This window comes from Pavona decussata, unplaced genomic scaffold, assembly GCF_977016875.1.
Source record: "Pavona decussata unplaced genomic scaffold, jaPavDecu1.1 SCAFFOLD_16, whole genome shotgun sequence".
NCBI lineage: Eukaryota > Metazoa > Cnidaria > Anthozoa > Scleractinia > Agariciidae > Pavona > Pavona decussata.
This window is the reverse complement of record NW_028145439.1, coordinates 4,234,405-4,253,069: the sequence shown is the minus strand read 5'-3', so window position 1 is coordinate 4,253,069 and position 18,665 is coordinate 4,234,405. Positions and strand designations below refer to the sequence as shown.

At 37.5% G+C, this 18,665-nt stretch overlaps 1 protein-coding gene across 3 annotated transcripts; it reads left to right on the top strand.

Moving 5' to 3' along the window:
* The first annotated feature begins 5,174 nt into the window (after positions 1-5,174).
* LOC146487447 (uncharacterized) lies at positions 5,175-18,165 on the top strand. 3 transcript variants are annotated; one of them, XM_085088201.1, is made up of 7 exons: positions 5,175-5,362; positions 8,135-8,397; positions 9,319-9,433; positions 11,385-11,510; positions 12,228-12,261; positions 14,204-14,345; positions 16,888-18,165. In XM_085088201.1, the coding sequence occupies exons 1-7, from the start codon at positions 5,281-5,283 to the stop codon at positions 17,413-17,415; spliced, it is 1,290 nt and encodes a 429-aa protein (XP_084944327.1). In that variant the 5' UTR covers positions 5,175-5,280; the 3' UTR covers positions 17,416-18,165. The 3 variants fall into 3 exon arrangements, with proteins under 3 accessions (XP_084944327.1, XP_084944322.1, XP_084944331.1); XM_085088196.1 differs by lacking the exon at positions 5,175-5,362 and adding an exon at positions 6,196-6,476; XM_085088205.1 differs by lacking the exon at positions 5,175-5,362 and adding an exon at positions 7,810-7,998 and having other exon boundaries at positions 16,888-18,164.
* The last annotated feature ends 500 nt before the right edge of the window (positions 18,166-18,665 follow it).

Here is an 18,665-nt window from a genome sequence, read left to right as displayed (position 1 = left end):
AGTTGTGGACACCCCGAAAATTCCCTCTTAGTATAGGCTCTCAACTTCACTTGTAACGTTCACCAGCTCGAAATTTTTAAAAATCGAACGAATAAGTTCTTACTTTCAGTGCAACTACTACTCAAACAACACTAATCAAACAAGGAAATACTGTTGGCAAGATATAATGTAGCTTAAGATGGCTCCAAAAATCAAAATACAAATACAAACATTTCGCCAAAGCAAAGGTAGATGCCCTAAATCAGCCTGCTTTCACCACGGTAGCCTCTATTGCAGTTGTTCTTGTAGTGAGTCTACAGACGTTAGAAGGAAGAAGGTAAAAAAAGTAACCGAACGCGCATGCGCATCACGGAAGAGAAATCCATTTGCGTGATTCACACAGAGAATATCCTAAACAAACGGGCAACCTCCGGAGGGACTTTACTTTTACCTTTCCAATCGCTTGCAACTGAAATGACCATTTCATGCACGTGCACAATATTTTTCCTTCTCAATTTTTTCACTTCTTGCGTCATCATTAAAACTTCACGTATACACAATAGCCTTTCGAGTTAACGTTGACATGGAATGTTTCCTGAATTTCCAAACAAAACATTTGGCTAAATGGAAGACGAAGCGCCCTGGATTCCTTTGTCCTTCTTTCCCATCGGCCGACTGATGCCTGCCAAGAGGGATTTTTGTTGTTGTTCAAATCAGCCGCGGCTTTGCGCGGGCAGATACAATCGATCTACTATACAGGTACCTTATAAAGAAATCTATCCTTCAATAAAACTCTTTTTAATGTTCTTTGAAGCAGTTCTGTAACCGCAAAACTACACATTGAAAATCAGCCTCTACAAAAAGGCTAGTTTTAGCGAATATTATGCCTACTCTTAAATTCAAATGACATTAATTTACTCCGCACTTCAGTAGATCCCATTTCACTGCACAAGGATGACTCGCATGGTCTTGATGCTTTTGTCTCCATTGTCCGCCTCATGTTTAGCTACAGCCTCGTTTCCACGTGCATTATTGTGGTTAGGCTCTCCACCACCTCCAAATCCAATTATGGAGTCAGTCCATTTGCAGTCATTTTTGTTGTTACCAAGGATACCAATTCTTGCCTTAGCATGGTGATCTAAGTCACTCTTAACGTTGAAGCCTTCTCTGCTACAGTTGTGCTGCAAGGATGCTTGGGAACCAATCAGCGACTTCCACATGTCACGACCCAGCTTGGTAGCCTGGTAATTCCCGTCGACAATAATTGAATACAACGAACTGGCGGTCTTATTTATGACAATAAACCTAATCTGTTGGTCGATTATCATACCGAGGCAGATTTTTGAGAAGGAAGTGTTCCAGTAGGTTGGTAGCTTCGTTTCTTCTGTGTCCAGTCTTTCCTCCGGCAGGATTGAAGGTGTGGTTGTTCGTCCAAAGGCTGGAATTGTAGAGAAAGTTTGTCTAGGAATAAAAAGTTTAGACTATTAAACAATCATTTACACAACGCAAGTGCGATTAATAAAACTGAAACCTAAAAGATGAACACATTCCTGTATGCTTAAAAAAGATCAGCTAGCATTTTCGTAAAGCCAGCAACATTCCGCGTTCGTAAACTCAGGAAATAAGATTCGTTTTCTTAAAGGAAACTTCCAGTGTTTAAATAAGTTAACGTTAAATTGTTGAAGCTACAATCTTATTTTAAATTTTGTTGGAAAACAAGAAAATTATATTTTTGTGTCGGACAAAGCATGATTTGATTATCGCTCATTTTCGCTTTTAAATCTCCTGGGTGCCGCTATGTTGTATTGATGACTTAACGCGGTTGCTTAATAGTTTCACACAAAAGAAATTCTGTTCACTGACAATAGCAGCAACAGTAAGACGTCATAAAATCCAAACTGGAGGAGCGCGGGAAATTTAAAAGCGAAAATAGACGATAATCATATCTAATTTTTTAGCACGCTTGAATGTTAATTCTTCTTTTCAAACTAAAATTTAGAATTTATACATTTTCAACATTAACGTGAACGTTTGTTGTAAGACTATAGTGGTTCCCTTTAAATCTTTCTGCAGCTTTAGTTTTCAGCCAAAACATATAAAAAGCTTAAAATGTATTAGCTTACACAGATATTATGCCTTTAATAGTCCACTTAACGATTTGGAAGCAGAGCATACGGAGTATTTTGCCTAAATGTTGTCGTTGCCTGTCTCTGGAATTGCAGTTCGGTAAATGCACAGTTTTGACTGCAGCTATTGTTTAACAAATAGAGAAGGCTCGACTGTGCTCTGTTTTGTTGTAAAGCACACAGAAAGCAGCTGGAGCACGAAAGAAGTGTAGGGGGAAACACGATACGTAATCGAATGTGTTTCTCCCTACTTCCTGAGTGCTCTATCCGCTTTCTAAGTGCTTTATAAGAGAACAGAGGACAGTAGAGGCTTCTTTATTTGTTTTATGATAAAGAATCCTTCAATTTCCCCACGCATTCGCCCTTTATTATTTTTAAAACAAACTGTATTTTCCAAACGAAGAGAAGCTAAGTGGTGTCAGCATGCATCTGTACTCTAATAAAGCACGCTAAAATAGTCCAATCACAATATTTGTTAGAATGTTTTAAATGATTTGATTGGTTGAACAAGACGAAGCTGTCAAACACGTCAGAGCAAAAGTCAAAGCATCAAAATTCACAAAATGAAATACTGAAGCGTAGTTCGAACGTCAGACGAGTTCTCAGTTCAAAAATCAGAATCGAAATTGTTTAATGAAAAGAGTTTAATGAAATCCGGCCGAGTTTTGGCTCATTAAGACTTGCACGTTATTAACATGACAATTAGAAAATAAACTGCTTAAAGCTTGTGGGTTGTACTTGAAAAACTGCTGTGCGGTGGTTTGTGAATGAACAACTTGAGTCGAATTCACGGGAGTAAGAGGATTGACCGAACTGGTGACAGCGTTAGAAAAACTGGGCTCCTGTGACAGCTGTGGCCTTCCACTCAATGCACCGGAAAGGATATCTGAACAGGCTCTCATGATCAGTTGTTCACTGGAAGGGTGAGCGTTGTAATTTCTGAGGCTTTCCTCCCTGCGATGACTGCAGATGGCCATGATGTGCCGCAATGGAACTTGCGCGTTGGATCACAGCGTGATTTCAATCGATCTGACACTATTGGTGTAAATGCTTAACAGAGACGCCAGTTTGGAAATTTCCTTCATCATTCCTCCAAGTCTTTAACTATTGGAGAGAGACCTTTAGGCAGTCGAGGCCGTCAAAAAGTTGATCTTCTGATGTTGAACACATCCTAGCCTCCTTTTCCACACTGCTGGTCTCTTAAATTCCCTCTGGCTGGTTCTTCATGGCCTCGTCGTAGGTCATTGAAACGTATTCGCGCCCGCTCTCGTCCATCAAGAACTGGAAGCTTTGTTTTGTTAGTTCTCGTTGACCTTCGCGTCCGCGACAACACTAGTACAGGTTAATATGATGCCAAACATTCCGCAGAAGACCCCTAGGATTGTCTCCTTCTGGAATTGGAGGTTTGTGTTTGATATTTTCTTTGTTTTCGCGCTTGTTTAACCTTATCTGACTTTGTAGGAGCTTGTTTTTTTTTTTTTTGAGGCTTAAAATTCGATTACTTTTGTAATTGAAATTCCTCTGTTAAGTGGCGGATTGTTGAGGTATCTTTCTATTGCATTTCGAACTCCAAGAAGGGATGACCTGGAGTACAATTCACCATCTTTTGCTCGAGTTTCAGCGTAGAACTGGTGAACGTAGTTGTCAAGCTCTTTGTTGTTCATTTCGTGAATGTTCCTCGCTATTTTTCTTTCACGGCACCAAGCTATTAAAAAACGTCAGAACTTTTTTTTTTTATGAGATAGGTCTTTGATATATTCCTTTGAGGAAAATTTTAAGTTCTTCTTTATATGTGTGTATTCGCTAGCTGATAACCGAATTGTTTCTGCCTCATTTTATTTTACACGAAAATATAGCCATTTGAGCATTATTATGTCGTATTTCAGTGAGTTTTTAACCTTCAAAAACTTGAACGTGACAGCCATTTTGTGTTATCTTTGGTGTTTTTTGTCTCTGCTCTCGTTATAATTTCCTCAATTTCGGCGCAAATCTTTGCTTGTTTATGTTGCTAATTGGCCCCGTGTTTCCATCAGTAACTTCTTCGGAAATTTCATTTTCAATAACTGAGAAGTATGTACTGTTACTCACAGCATGGTCTACATCTATTGAAGCTAAGAGCTCGTTTACGTTTTCCAAGTCATATAAGACGTCTGGGCCAAAACAAAACCCGACAGAGAAGTCCGGGAATTGGTCGGCCATTTTACGAACGGGCCGATGGCGTGACACCATTACTCCGTGCATCTGTACTCTGACAAAGCACGCTGTTTCAACCAATCAGCGCGCGCGTTAGATCGAAACTTTATTATAATTGATGTTGGTTTCAGGCGGAGCGTTACCCTTTAGTCGCTTAATACTCCAAAGGGGTTAAGAGTCGGAACCTCCTAGCGCATTCACCCTGTGTGGAACTAGTCCTTCTCACGAGGGTAAAGAAGCAGTGATAAATTTTCGTTACGACCTCATGCCTTTGAAACGCGTACGCTTGAAAACAGGTGCTTTTTGGTAGCTGACTGTGTGATATTGAACATCATGACACACGTTCAGCTTGATGCATTTTTGGATTAACAAGCTTTCTTTGAGGGTGTAGAACCTTCCAGTGGTTGTTAAGTAAGGCCGAAAACGTTTCTAGTTTACGGAATATTTTAAGCTTCCCTTTAACTTTTAACGAGAGAACTCTTTAAATTATATATACATTGTTGATGACTTTTTCGGAAATATAAAACCTGCAGAATCTTCTTTCTTTTCTTTGTATTATTGGGAAGATCACATAAAACTGTAAATGAACCAAATTGATTGACTCATGCTAGCCTTCCATAATTTTTACTTCTTATTTTTACTCTTGTGTTTTATTATATTTATTTTAAGCAGCTGTAGTTTTCTTTCATTGTAACCGCGGCCCTAAAGAAGACTAGTCGTGAAGAACAATATAGGCAGGAACTTGCATTTAATTATTAATTATTTTTAACTTGAAGAACGAAAACACAAACGTTGCATGCCAGACTGTCGTTAAAAGGGTATAAAGTTCACTCAAATTGTTCCCTCAGATTCACGCACAATTTCTCCAGTATACGAGAATGCTAGTTATTACACCTGTACAAACAGTTTATTAGCTGGTGTTGGGAAACTTAGCACTGGAGTGGGATTTTGTGCCGAACGGTATAACAGTATTTGTACCATCATGGTTTTGAAAATGATTTTAATGTTTTGGAGTACAATTGAATTATTCCCGCGGATTCATGGGCAATTCTGCAGTTCACAAGGTTGGTACAGTCTGTTAGTTAGTCATTGTTCAAAACCAGTAAGGCAAGATGCCTTTTTTTATATCTTGCTCTTGGGTTCATTATGATCATGGCATGGGTGATTAAACGACTGGGTTTTGGAACTGAATGAAACTTTATAAATAATATCTTGCAATCCTTGTGAATTAGTTAAAACCTTTTACAACTAGTGAAGCTGACTTCCTCTATCGCGAACTTTTAACAGAAGCAAATTTATGTTCGAACGTGTTAGTTGCAGCGACGACCATTAGTAGTGCGAGTATTTGTTCCGCGAAAAATTCCAAACCGACAGTGGTCGTTTTAAGAATTCAGCTATAATTCTAAAGGTTGGGACACACCCAGAGAAACGTTCACGAGACTTGTTGCGGGAAATAATTCTATGAGGGTGTAGAACCTTCCAGTGGTTGCTAAGTAACGCCAAAAGCTTTTCTAGTTTACGGACCATTTTAAGCTTCCCTTTAAGTTTTAACCAGAGAACGAATTAAATTATAAATACATTGTTGATGACTTTTTCGGAAATATAAAACCTGCAGAATCTTCTTTCTTTTCTTTGTATGAAAAGGAAGATCACAAAAAAACTGTAATCGAACCTTTCCTGAGGGATCTCTTTACCTATAAATAAACCAAATTGATCCACTCATGTTAGCCTTCCACTATTTTTACTACTTATTTTTACTCTTGCATTTTATTATTTTTTTTTAGCAGCTATTGTTTTCTCTCATTGTATCCGCGGCCCTAAAGAAGACTAGTCGTGAAGAATAATATATGAAGGAGCTTGCATTTAATTATTAATTATTGTTAATTTGAAGAACGAAAACACAAACGTTCCATGCCAGACTGTCGTTAAAAGGGTATGAGGTACACTCAAATTGTTCCCTCAGATTCACGCACAAATCTGCAGTATACGAGATTGCTAATTATTACAACTGTACAAACAGTTTATTAGCTGGTGTTGGGCAACTTAGCACTGGAGTGGGATTTTGTGCCGGAGGCTATCGCAGTATTTGTACCATCATGGTTTTGAAAATGATTTTAATGTTTTGGAGTACAATCGAATTGTTCCCGCGGATTCACGGGCAATTCTGCAATTCAAAAGGTTGGTACAGTCTGTTAGTTAGTCATTGTTTAACACCAGTAAGGCAAAAGAACTTTCTTATATCTTGTTCTGAGGTTCATTATGATCATGGCATGGATGATAAAACGACTGGGTTTTGAAACTGAATTTATTTATTTTATTTTATTAGACTTCGCCTTCTAAATAAAACTATAAAGAGAGCATAACAACGTAAAACAGAAGAAAAACAAGTACTGGGTTAAGGCAGGGTGAAACTTTATAAATAATACCTCGCAATCCTTGCGAGTTAGTTAAAACTTTTTACAACTAGCGAAGTTGACTTCCACTAGCAAAAACTTTAAACAGAAGCAAATTTTTGCTCGAATGTGTGTGCACGGACGACCATTAGTAGTGCGAATATCTGTTCCGCGAGAAAATTCCAAACCAACGGTGGTCGTTTTAAGAATTCAGCTATAATTCTAAAGGCTGGGACACACCCGGAGAAACGTTCACGAGACTTGTTGCGGGAAGTAGTTCTTATCTTATTTTGTGACCGAACTACCCATTTTCGTCAAAAAAAAAATCTTGTCGTAAAGACCAAAGTTTGGTCCCTACGACTTGTCACACGAATTCTCAACTGCTTAGGAGAATTAAAAGGTAAATTGCTCGGAAATTGTTCCTTTGTTTGTCCCCTGTTGTGAAATATTCGTTGGACATCAGGCTCCTGCGGCCAGTCTCCTCGTGCCATTACTACAAGGGAATTGTTTCAGGGACAAGTCCCGAGCGACATGTCCCTCCATTTCGGCCGACAGTTAAGATTTTGAAGAAAAGACTGTTTTCTTAAAAACTGCAACGAATAATGGGCATAACGATCCAAAAATAGGTTGTTTGTGAAGGGCAATTTGTCGTGCAAAGCGTGTGAGGTTGCGCTTGTTGTTCACAGTTTTAAGTCTTTTAAGGGTGTTACCACCTCCGCACAAGTTTCTACACAGCAAAACGTAGACGTCGCTAGGTTTAAGTAACAACCCAACTTAATCTTTGACTCCTATATTTGAGAAATACAGCAAACTGGAAAGTAGAAGATAAAGCTTAGTACCACATGAAAACGTATATGGCTCAACTTGGAAATTACCGCGGGCGGAAGCTCTAAATTTTAGCAGGTGATAATTTGAGTACTTAAAAATAGAAAATCTTAACAAAAAGCCAAACAATTGTCCGTAAACCTTGCCTAAGATACGTAATTAGTTTGCTAAGCCTTCACTACCAGTTGTTATTTTATAATTTTCTTATGTGAACTCGTGACTTTTTAACGTAGAATGTGGAATTAGGCTCGTAAAAGTAAAGGAAAGCCGACCATCGAAAACGTTAGCAGAAATGTCCTCAAATCTAGCAGGTGGCTTACTGACATTGACAGTAATGAAATATGCTAATTACCTTTGGCTGTTCTTGTAGACAAGTCAGCACGGAGAACTTTAGTGATGTCTATTAAAAGCTTCCCTTTCATTGAAACGGACCAAAGGAGAATTTGGGTTTAGCAGGTCGACCATTGTCTCAAAAAGCAAAAGTAAAACAAATGCACTTATATCGTTTACCATGTGATTACTTTTCTTTCTGTGATGAAGTCTCTACTTGCAATATGAGCTTTAATAGTCATTGTTTTCAACCACATTTTGTTTTAATGCCAACTCTTCACTTCTCAGATGATTGTCGCCAACTGGAGTTCATGCCAGACTATAATTATGATGGTAAACGTTTAATAAATCACGTGATACATACCGTTGATGTCGTTGTGGAAGGTTCGTGCCGTACCCTCTGCTACATGGAACCCAACTGTGTCAGTTATAACTTTAAGACAAAAGCGAACCATAATGGAAGACACCGCTGTGAACTGAACAATGCTACTCACGGAGGTGACAAACACGATCTGGTAGTCGCAGCAGATTATGTCTATCTTGGAACAAAGGTACGTGAGTTTTGAAAAATTAAAGAATTTGCAAAAAGGGTAGACTTTGAAACAAAATAAAAGTTTCTCAAGTGTTGTCATAAGCGCTGAATTTACTTACACGATTGCATTGAAGGTCGGGCCACACTGGGATACATATAGCAAAGTTACGAATGGGGACATGTTTCAGGGACAGTTTGCTTCGTGTGACGTTTTCGTTTTTATAGTATTAAAAAAAATCGTTGCATGTAGTTTAGATATGCCACAAGTCGACCTCTTGAGCCTCACAGCAGAAAAACCAATAGAAGCAAGCTTTTTAGGCTGCGAAGCAGCTGAGCAAGCGACGAAGGCGCAAGAGGTCGACTTGTCTCGCTTGAAGGGTTTGCGTTTTCGTTTCGCGCCAAAATGGCGAGTGGCGTGACTCGCAATTGGAAGAAGAGCATCAGTTATCCCTTTTCGCAATCGACCCCATGTTGGAATTTCAACCGCAAGTCACGTTTCGTTGCTCTTAATTAGTTTTAAATGACAACGTTTTCCCCGAGGGTCTCAAGGATCCACTCTGATTGGTCTAAGCGCAACGACCTGTTTTTGGGTCGTTAAAATTGGCGCCAATCAAGTATGAAAAGTCCTTCGTCCCGCGCCATATTGAATAGGAGGAACGAAGTTTTCGAAAGTCTACATGTAGTTCCGGTGGTGAAATTTATGCGTCAGATCATGAAGCGAGGACAGAGTGAACCAAAATTTTCAGTGTGGCATCGTGAGCATTGCTGTTGGAAGCCGTCCTCACTAGAAAATATTGCAGTGCACACGAAGCGGGGTGTTCAATAAATCAAATTTAACGATTGGCTGATGTCTAAATCAATATATTAAACTGCAGAACTCAAGCCGATTCGAGGTGCTTTGAAAGTTGTGATCGATTAGTGTATTCTCTTCCTTTCTTAGGACGTTTGTTTGAAGAATTCTTGCAAGAACAATGCAACTTGTCAAACAGGCTTCACTGACAAAGGATATCGCTGTGCGTGTAAAAGTGGATTCAAAGGAACGTATTGTGAGAGAGGTAGGATTCTTAACCTACCATTCTGGATTTCTATCTTTGCTTATTGTTTGTTTGAAAAAAAAAATAATAATAATAATAATTATAATAATAACGCAGCTGCGAACAAAACAAAAACGTCACAAAACAAAAGGAGAATATCCGGGAAAAAACGGTGGCTCTGCACGTACGTCATACATTATGTCTTCACACCTTCTAACATAAATATTATTGCTGAGTGCTGCATGTCCCGGGCTCTTTTTGCTGGGTAAAAGATAACAAACAGTCCTGCACGATTTGGTAAAAATGGCTATGAGCGAAAGACTCATAACCCCTTTTATTTTCTATATAAGTTGAACTAATGTATGGCCATGAGCAAAGGCCCACAGCCACCTCATTACAAGATCAACGAAAGGACTACTACCGTCCTGAATTAACCATTAATGATTTTTCCCAGTAAAGGGGAGGGGAACAAAAACGCAGGACTAGGAAAAGAAAAATAGGGCCACGGGGAGGAGTTATGACAAGGACATCGCTGCTGAATTTGCTCAGAATAAATTGTAGTTGTATCCGCTCGATGAACGTGATCACGTGTCTTAGTGCAAAGGTCATGAACGCTAGAGGGTGGTACAATATTGATTGTCCGGGCCCTACCCCGTGACTCTGGTATCGTGACATTATGTCACACAATACAACAAAACTCCAAAAAATGCTTCAATAACTGAATAAACAGATAAACAGCAGATCGGATTGAAGACATAAAAATCCTATTTTTAAACAAATATTCCCTTTTGGTCCCTTTCTTTTGTTCTCCTGGCAATCACGTGAAAAGGCCAAATTCAAAGTTTTGGGGACCGAGCCGAATCTGAACACACAATAGTGAACGTTTCATTCTCTTCCTCAAGTGGAACGTCTTTGGTTCATTAGTAGCATGCAGTAAGTTCCTGGATAATTCGCTCACATTCAACAAGTTAAACGGCTTCGAATAATCGCAAAGTTGTTGAAATACTGTGAATATGTATTTTCAAGTGACGTTTTGATTGGCATGTCGACGATCAACAAAGAATCTCAAAACTACCTTAAGGCCCTCGTGATAATTTTCACATTGTTCTTTAAATCATCATTTGTTCAAATAAAATTAGATCAAAATAGATTGCATTCAACCTCTCCACTAACTACGCCCTAACATTAGTTTGAGATTCCCATAACGTAACGCATTTGGAGATTAACCTTTTAACCCCTAATATAAAAGAGCAAATTCTCTTATCTTGTCCCCATACTTTTCTGCTAAAAGTACCTGGGAGAAGTTATTAAAATATCAAGTAAATTGTCCTTCTGTGATCTTATCCTTAATTCTCATGACTTCAGGGGTTGATTAAGCATTGGTATTACAAGAACAAAATTGATGCTGATCACTTTCAGGGATTAAAGGGTTAAAAGCTAATTTACATTTTCGTGGGCTAATGTACATATTACAATAATGCAGGGTGAGAATCAGCACTATTAGAAACATCTGTAGCACTGCCAGAGATCAGTTTCGCCAGCTCAGGTATGGTCTTTGTCAAATTGGACCAGATTGGTCCGATTAATCAGTACGTTTCAAATAGCCTTAAGCCTGACTAGATCAGAGAGCAGTCACTCTAAGAAGGAGATAAAACTTGCACACACAGCTAACTTCAAATTATGATTTGGGAATAGGCCATTTCTGAGTTGCCGTGAACCTCACTATGAAAGCAAGGCTAAGTGCAAAACTTTTCATATGAAAATTAGTCATGTTTGCATATGAATGAGAACTAATTTTCATAACAAAACTTTGCACTTAGCCTCGCTTTCATAATGAGGTTCAAAGCAACTCGGACATGGCCTATTGGATCAGGTTTCCTTTATTTTAGAAGCTGTCCAGACCCCAAAATAGCCTCCGCCTATTTGACGAGTTTGTGGGTTAATTTTACTCAATACCTGCGTTTTCTTACAGATATCAACGAGTGTTCTACTGGAAAACACAATTGCAGTGCTCATGCTGTGTGCAATAATACCAGGGGATCATACAACTGTACTTGTAAGCCGGGATATTACGGAGATGGAAGGGACTGTGAACCAGGTAAGGTTAAATGGGCATCTTAAAGGACATGAAAATTGTGCATGGAGATGTGCCTTGCAAAATGTTCGTTGCAGTAATAATAGTTTGGCTTTTTAAAGTTAAGATGAGTTTGAGCTTTCAAACGCCATTTAATCTTAACTTTTTACGTAGAAAAAATCTGGACGCAGCTTTTCATGCAGTGCTTGACACAAAAATCCTTTCGATTTTCGTTGGACATGGTTAACTTGTTTAGGTCTTAAGGGATAGCTGATTGTCGAGACAAATTGTGTGCTCGAAAAGGAGGCTGCGCACGCGTGCTTAATTTTCACACACCATATAGCTACGAAGGATGGGGTCGTCAGCTGTATGAACCGAATTAAAATCGCGCGAGCACAAAATAAAACCTGCAGCAAACATTTTTTGTCTCAAAAACTTTGCGTCGTGATCTGCCCCGACATTTAAATTCATTCTGTCTTTCTGTGGAGCTGAGATATCACCGTGGTGATCGCCATGACGCCACAACTGGCCTTAAAGAGTTTCTTGATGGCCAAGATGTAAACATATCCATGCATTGCTTACATGATCAGAAATGCCCTTTTGTAGTTTTTCATCGTGCTTCATCCACTAAAAGGAAAGAAACCCTTGGTGGCACTACCCATTAAGAGCCACTTGCAATGTTTTATGGCATGCATTTAATAACTTGACAGTTCTATATTTTGTTTTTACTTTGTGTTGCAGTTTCGTCATGCAAGGAAATTTATGACAAAAATTTGTGAGTAACAGTACGCCATCTTAAATACCTTACCAACGCAAGCATTAATTAAAGACCACGGGGTGAAACTAAGTCGTATTCTTATCATTAAAAGAAGGAGCTTTGTTCTGGTTCGCTTTGCAAAAGTCACATCAATTTGTAAAGACTGGATTTTGAACCATTATAATTTTGTTACGTTTGTTTTTCATATGGGCTTAGTGGCCATCTAAAATTTAGCAGTTGGCTGATTAACTTGTTAAAATCTTTCTAAATTTTAAACAGCACTATTAAGCACAGAAATGTCACAAAAAACGGAAGAAAAATTTCTGTTCAAGTCACATTATTTTGATCTCCGTTTGCAATGGGTGCTAATTAACTTACGTAAATAATTTAGCGCAGATAAAATCAGTTTGTACGTTCAAAGTCGGCTTCAGTTCATTGCTACAAAGGAACTCGTGAGTGAGGAAAGTAACAAATGGTAATCGACCCACATAAGCACATAAGAAGTGTAAGAGTTGTTTGAGGCTTAGCCGGCGCCAGCTTCTTGAGTGCACGCAGAGGCGCCAATCAAAGCGCGCTCTTTACGATAGTTATATTACAAATAATAATAATAATAATAATAATAATAATAATAATAATAATAATAATAATAATAATAATAATAATTTTAACTTGTAAATAGTTTGGAATATATTGATTAAGATGTTGCTTTTTTTTTATTTTTATTATTATTATGACATTTGTGTTTTCTTTTGAAAAGTTTGTGCTTCGAAAATTAGTCTCGAAATCGGAATAAATTGTAAATAGGTTTTTATAGTTCTTTTCTCAACTTTTAACTTGTAAATAACAATTTCAGCTGCTTGGTATATGTTAATAAAGATTATATTTATTTTTTTATTTTATAATAATAACAATAATAGTCATAATAATAATAATAATGATAATAACAACAACAATAATCTTAAAAAAAATTGTGCTTGAAAATAGTATCCTTTTCTCGATCCACAAGAATTGTAAATAGGTTTTAATAGCTCCTTTTTCTACTTTTAACTTGTAAATAACAATTCCTGGGAATATTTTCATAAAGAGATTATTAATTTTTATTAATAATAATAATAATAATAATAATAATAATAATAATAATAATAATAATAGTCATATTTTTTTTTGTTTTCTGTTTATCATGATTGAAGTCGAAATATACCTCAGTGGTATCAGAACCCTGGGCCCAGTTTTTCAAAGCCAGATTAAACTATCTCCTGGATTAACGTGAACTTTGATTCGAGTGTAATTACTAATCATTTAAGATTCTTACAAGATTTTTGTCCCTCGATTTTTGACTCAGACGTGTCTTTGGCATTAGCTTAAAATTAGCTTTCAAAAACCACTGTAATGAGCGAGATGAATACCTTGCTTAACTTTTTATCGTGGACTAGCGTTAATCGGCTTTCGAACAATCGGGCCCAGTTGTTTAAAGACTAATTAGCTTACCCTTGGCCTGGGATGACAACTTTGAGTACATACATATATACCTTATTCGCCTCATGTGGGCTTTCAGAATAAAGTTCAAGTTTAATCTCTAAGGACAAGTTTAAACACTAATGAATGAAAATGCTTTCAAACGATTTTTGTCCTTCAGTGTTTTTTCAGGTTTTCTTTTCGTAACTGCTTTAACTTGCGTACTAACTGCGAGGATATTTCTTCTATTTGATTTTTCATCCGCAGCTCAAAATATATGTTTCATATATTTACATTCAGTGTTGACTTCGTTCCTTTACCTTTAGCTCAAAATAAGTTTTCAAAAGAATTTTGGACGAGCACGATGAAAACGTCGATCTCTTTTTAATTGTGGGTGGATTAGAGTTAATTGGCTTTCTAACAACTGACGCTGTTTAAAGGCGGCCATTTTCAACTTATTCGCGACCTATGACCATATGTCTTATCTGCTACATCCTTTTTACAGCGGCAATGAGAGCAAAGCCTACAAAATGATAGTGGGGAGTCAAATCATTAGCGTTTACTGTCATATGGTTGATGCCCACCCTGCAAATGGAAACTGCACAAACGGTGGATGGACGCTGGTCATGAAGATTGACGGAAATAAGGTACTGCCAACGTAGTTTACATCACGACTTCATTCAATAACTGGTTAAAATATCATTTTATAATTTTCATTATTCTTTTAATATCTGGTTTCTGGTTTGTTATCATATGGAGGTGCATAGTCAACATTTATTCCAAATTATGCGAAGCTGCAATCTGCGGGAACGGTAGATTGTATGTAAGTTATTTCCACGTCATTGAGAGAAAGTAAGACTGGCCTTATGCCTTAGATATTCAACGCGCTTCACATAGAATGAATTAAAATCAAGCCATGCCTACAGTGGCTAATGCGCCTTTATAACTGCAGTAAATTCCAGGGACACACGACGACAACATTTAAGTAAAATATTTAAACGTTACTGTTGTCTCCTGTGTTGCCAGATTGTTAGGAGGCCTTTTAAAGGCATATTTGTACAAACTTATATTTTTTGATCCGGCTTGTATGCTTTAAGAAGTCCGAAACCGAATCTTATATCTCAAAGTTTACGAACCGTGATAATTGCCATCCGAAACACGATACTTGCCATCCGAAAATCAGAGAAATTAGTTTACCAGTGTTACGAAATTTTGAGCCGACACTTTGCCGAAGAAAACTTTCAGATTTTTTTTTTTAAATCAAATCCAAATTTCTGTGGTAAATAACTGCCTCCGAACAGATATCTACCTGAAATGTTGGTTAATCTCCGGTTACATGACGTTAGAGCTAACAGTAGTAAGTGACAATACGGGGGCAATTGAGAAAATCGAGAAAGAGAGCACCGAAGAAATTGTGGCGAGATCACAATTCCTCCCTTCCTTAACCTCGATCACTGAAAAGTTCACTTCCGCGGAGATTCTGCCTTAGGCAATTCTGGGAGCGTTTATGACTAATAGTAAAGGCTTCGCAACAAATAATTTAAGAAGGTTTTTTAAAACGATTGACTGCATAATACCAATGGAAGGCCGCCTACAAAAATTTTTCAAAAACTACAAGAAAAGAGGAGAAAGAGGGGGCCACAACACCTTCCTCCCCACCCTCCAAAAGCCACCCCTGGTAAAATGCAAACAATTATAGTGAAAGCGAAGCAATGCAATTCGTGGGAGAAGATATAAAAGTGTTTCAGTGTTTCAGGAAAAGGAAACCCCTGGGAAGAATTGAAGTCCAAGGGACCAATCAAAGCCAAAGTAAAGCATTTTAAAAAATCTCTTCTGAAAATACACGAAAATTGCAAAAGAAATGTAATGGACTACAATCTGATTTGCTCTTCAATTTGTGACCAAGATTTTCCCCATGTAAATTTTCATGGTTAGGTCTAGCTTTAGATGCTTTCTATTGTTTTGGATCAAGAACTAAAACTTCCTGAATATATCTGGAGCAAACAGAGAAGCAGCCATATCACCAAAATAGTCATCTTTGTCTTGCATATAGTTCTCATACTCATTAATAATTCCTGAGGAGGGAACAAAGAAAATCTCTATTGTGAAGGAGGTTTGAAACTGTTATCTCAATTAACGTAACATTCGGTGAACTCTTTCTTTTAGTTTTGCCAATAATTATTGATGTTTTGAGAACAACTCGAAGTTCGGTTGTTAGAAATGGGATGAAACACCCTTCCTCGTGTTTGATATGTTACATAATCACCGTGATGCGACAACTACCACTATGACTATGGAAAATCTTATTTTTGTCCATACGATGACCATCACGTTAAATGTAATGGTAATTGAATTGAGGGGAGTGCAATTTTGTCTGAAATCACAAGTATAATTTCAGACCAAAGTTGCACAAAACGAAGTTCAATTACCCATTTACTACACCCATTTTGAAAGCAAACAGTTTTTTTGTCTTTACATTGATATTTATTTATCCAATTATTATTATTATTATTATTATTATTATTGTTATTATTATTATTATTATTATTATTATTATTATTATTATTTCATATTAATTTTGAAGGTCTAAAAAGGGATGCAAATTTGGAGCAAAAAATGGTGCGACTAGTGAATAAATCGCACCGTTAAGAACCAATCAGATTGCAACGATCACTAGTGATTTCAACATGGGTGTAATAAAACGGTTAATCAACATAAGTAAGGGCGGGTAACAATTCTTTATGCTTTTTCACCAGAGAGACGACTGCCAATACTCGAACTCTCTTGAGATCATCGATCGCGCATACTAAGTAAAATTCTAATGAACCTTTTTCTTGTAGCCTCACTCAGTGCTAAACATGATAGTATGTCTAGCACTTTTATTAACAGTAATAGCCCTTTCACCAAATTTCTCCAATGAAATTAAACTTCCACATACGCTAAACATTTCTAATACATGCGTAAATCTCTATTTTACTGAGCAGGTCTCCAGAACTACAGAATTTAAGTTCAGTGCACTTATCAACAAAAACGCAAAATAATTTCATTCATTTTCTTAGGAATGTGCTCATCGTTGTATGTTTTCAGGAGGTATACAACTACATGATTTTGAAACAAACGAAAATTGTCTTATTAACCATACTTGTGTTGTGCAAATGATTATTTGATAATCTGAACTTTTATTTGTAGGAAACCTTTGCCTATAATTCCAACTTTTGGACGAACAAAACAACTTACAACCCAACCGGAGGAGAGACTGGGCTCGACACAAAAGAAACAAAGCTACCAACCTACTGGAACACATCCTTCTCAAAGGTCTGCCTCGGTATGAAGGTCAGCCAACAAACCAACTTTGTTGTCGTAGACAAGGAAGCCAGCTCGTTGTTTTCGCTGATCGCTGATGGGCAATACCACAGCACAACATTAGGTCGTAAAAAGTGGAAGGGCCTTATTAGCGATGCATCTTTGCAAAAAGAATGTAACAAGGAAGGCTTCAATGCTGTGTGTGCTGTTGACGCAAAATTCTATTCCAAGGCAAGGATCGGTATTGTTGCTAATCAGGAGTTTACCTGCAATTCCTGTGACTCCAGAATTGGGTTCGGTACTGCAGGTCATTACGGTGATAGAAACACGTGCGGAAACGAAGCAGACGGCGGCGTTGACGCGGATAACGGAAAAAAGCACATTAGGGTCATGGGATTTATCTTTGTGCAGTAACAAGGGAGTTTTTAATATCCTATGTTAAATGAAATGCGGTCGGACACACAAAACATAGGCACGCATAGCGTGCATGACTTCTGTGAAGGTGAAAACCCATTTAGTGTCGTAAATAGCTTTTTGTTGCAAACGAGGTAGCTTGCAAAGAAGATTTCCTTCTCTACTGCGTACTATGGAAAAGCTGCGTGGAATTTTTCGTTTATGATTGTACCCAATTCCCGTATTAGTTGAGTCTCAGTCTTGAGACTAGCTTATGTATGTTGCTCAAGTAGAAATGCCTAGGCATATACGCTTCTTCGGCGGCTATCGAATTTGCCACAAAATCAACCTTGAGAGAAGTGATTCAGATAAAAGAACCTTATGTTCATTAAAACGTTCTTTTTACTAGCTGTAAATTGTAATATTTATTGTAATATCTCGCCAGCGATAATTGTGAGTTGTAAATTATTAATCGATTAAGTTGACAATAATGGAAGATAACTGTTTACTACAAGAACTACCGGTGTCCTCTTTTTGTATTACAGCAATTCTTAAGTAATGTAGCCCACTTGCTTTTATCTCGTGCTCAGCACAGTTTGTCTGATACAGAAATAATTGTTATTTGTCTAATAATCTTACAAACAAACAACGTTATGAAAACACACGTAGAGTTGGTCTTTATTACTTCAGTTTTGATAATTGCTTAATTTTGATAAATAAACAGTACAATTTTATTCTTTTAGCGCAAAACAACGAGTTTAATATTATATTCTATACTTTGTTAGGCCTAAGTAACGTAACAAGGACATAAAAATGTCTGGGGGGGGGGGGGTGGGAGGGAGTTAAGTGAGTACCTTTAGTATTATAATCAAAGGACTACTATGGGACGAACATCCTTTGATATAATTTATCCCACGTTTTAAGAGTGGATGCCACTAAAAATCAGTCAAAATATTTATTTTTGCCAGCCGACACTGATTTAAAATCTGTTTGGCTTATTTTGTGTCTGCAGCAAGCTCAAGATATGTAACTAAGTGAAAAAGTGTAAGTTTTTTGGTTTAACAGGAATAAGCTGCCAAACATTCATGATCACTCGCCCTAGAAATGCAAATTTCCCTTTGGGCGAATTCGAAATTATGCACTTTTTTGGTAGTTCGCATGCGAACTCCATTGCCATAGCCAAACGTTCATAGCTATAGATATGTACATTAGCTCTTCTAAATTTAAGATATATTAATCTTGATTGTCTGATCTTGTATTTGAAAGAATGA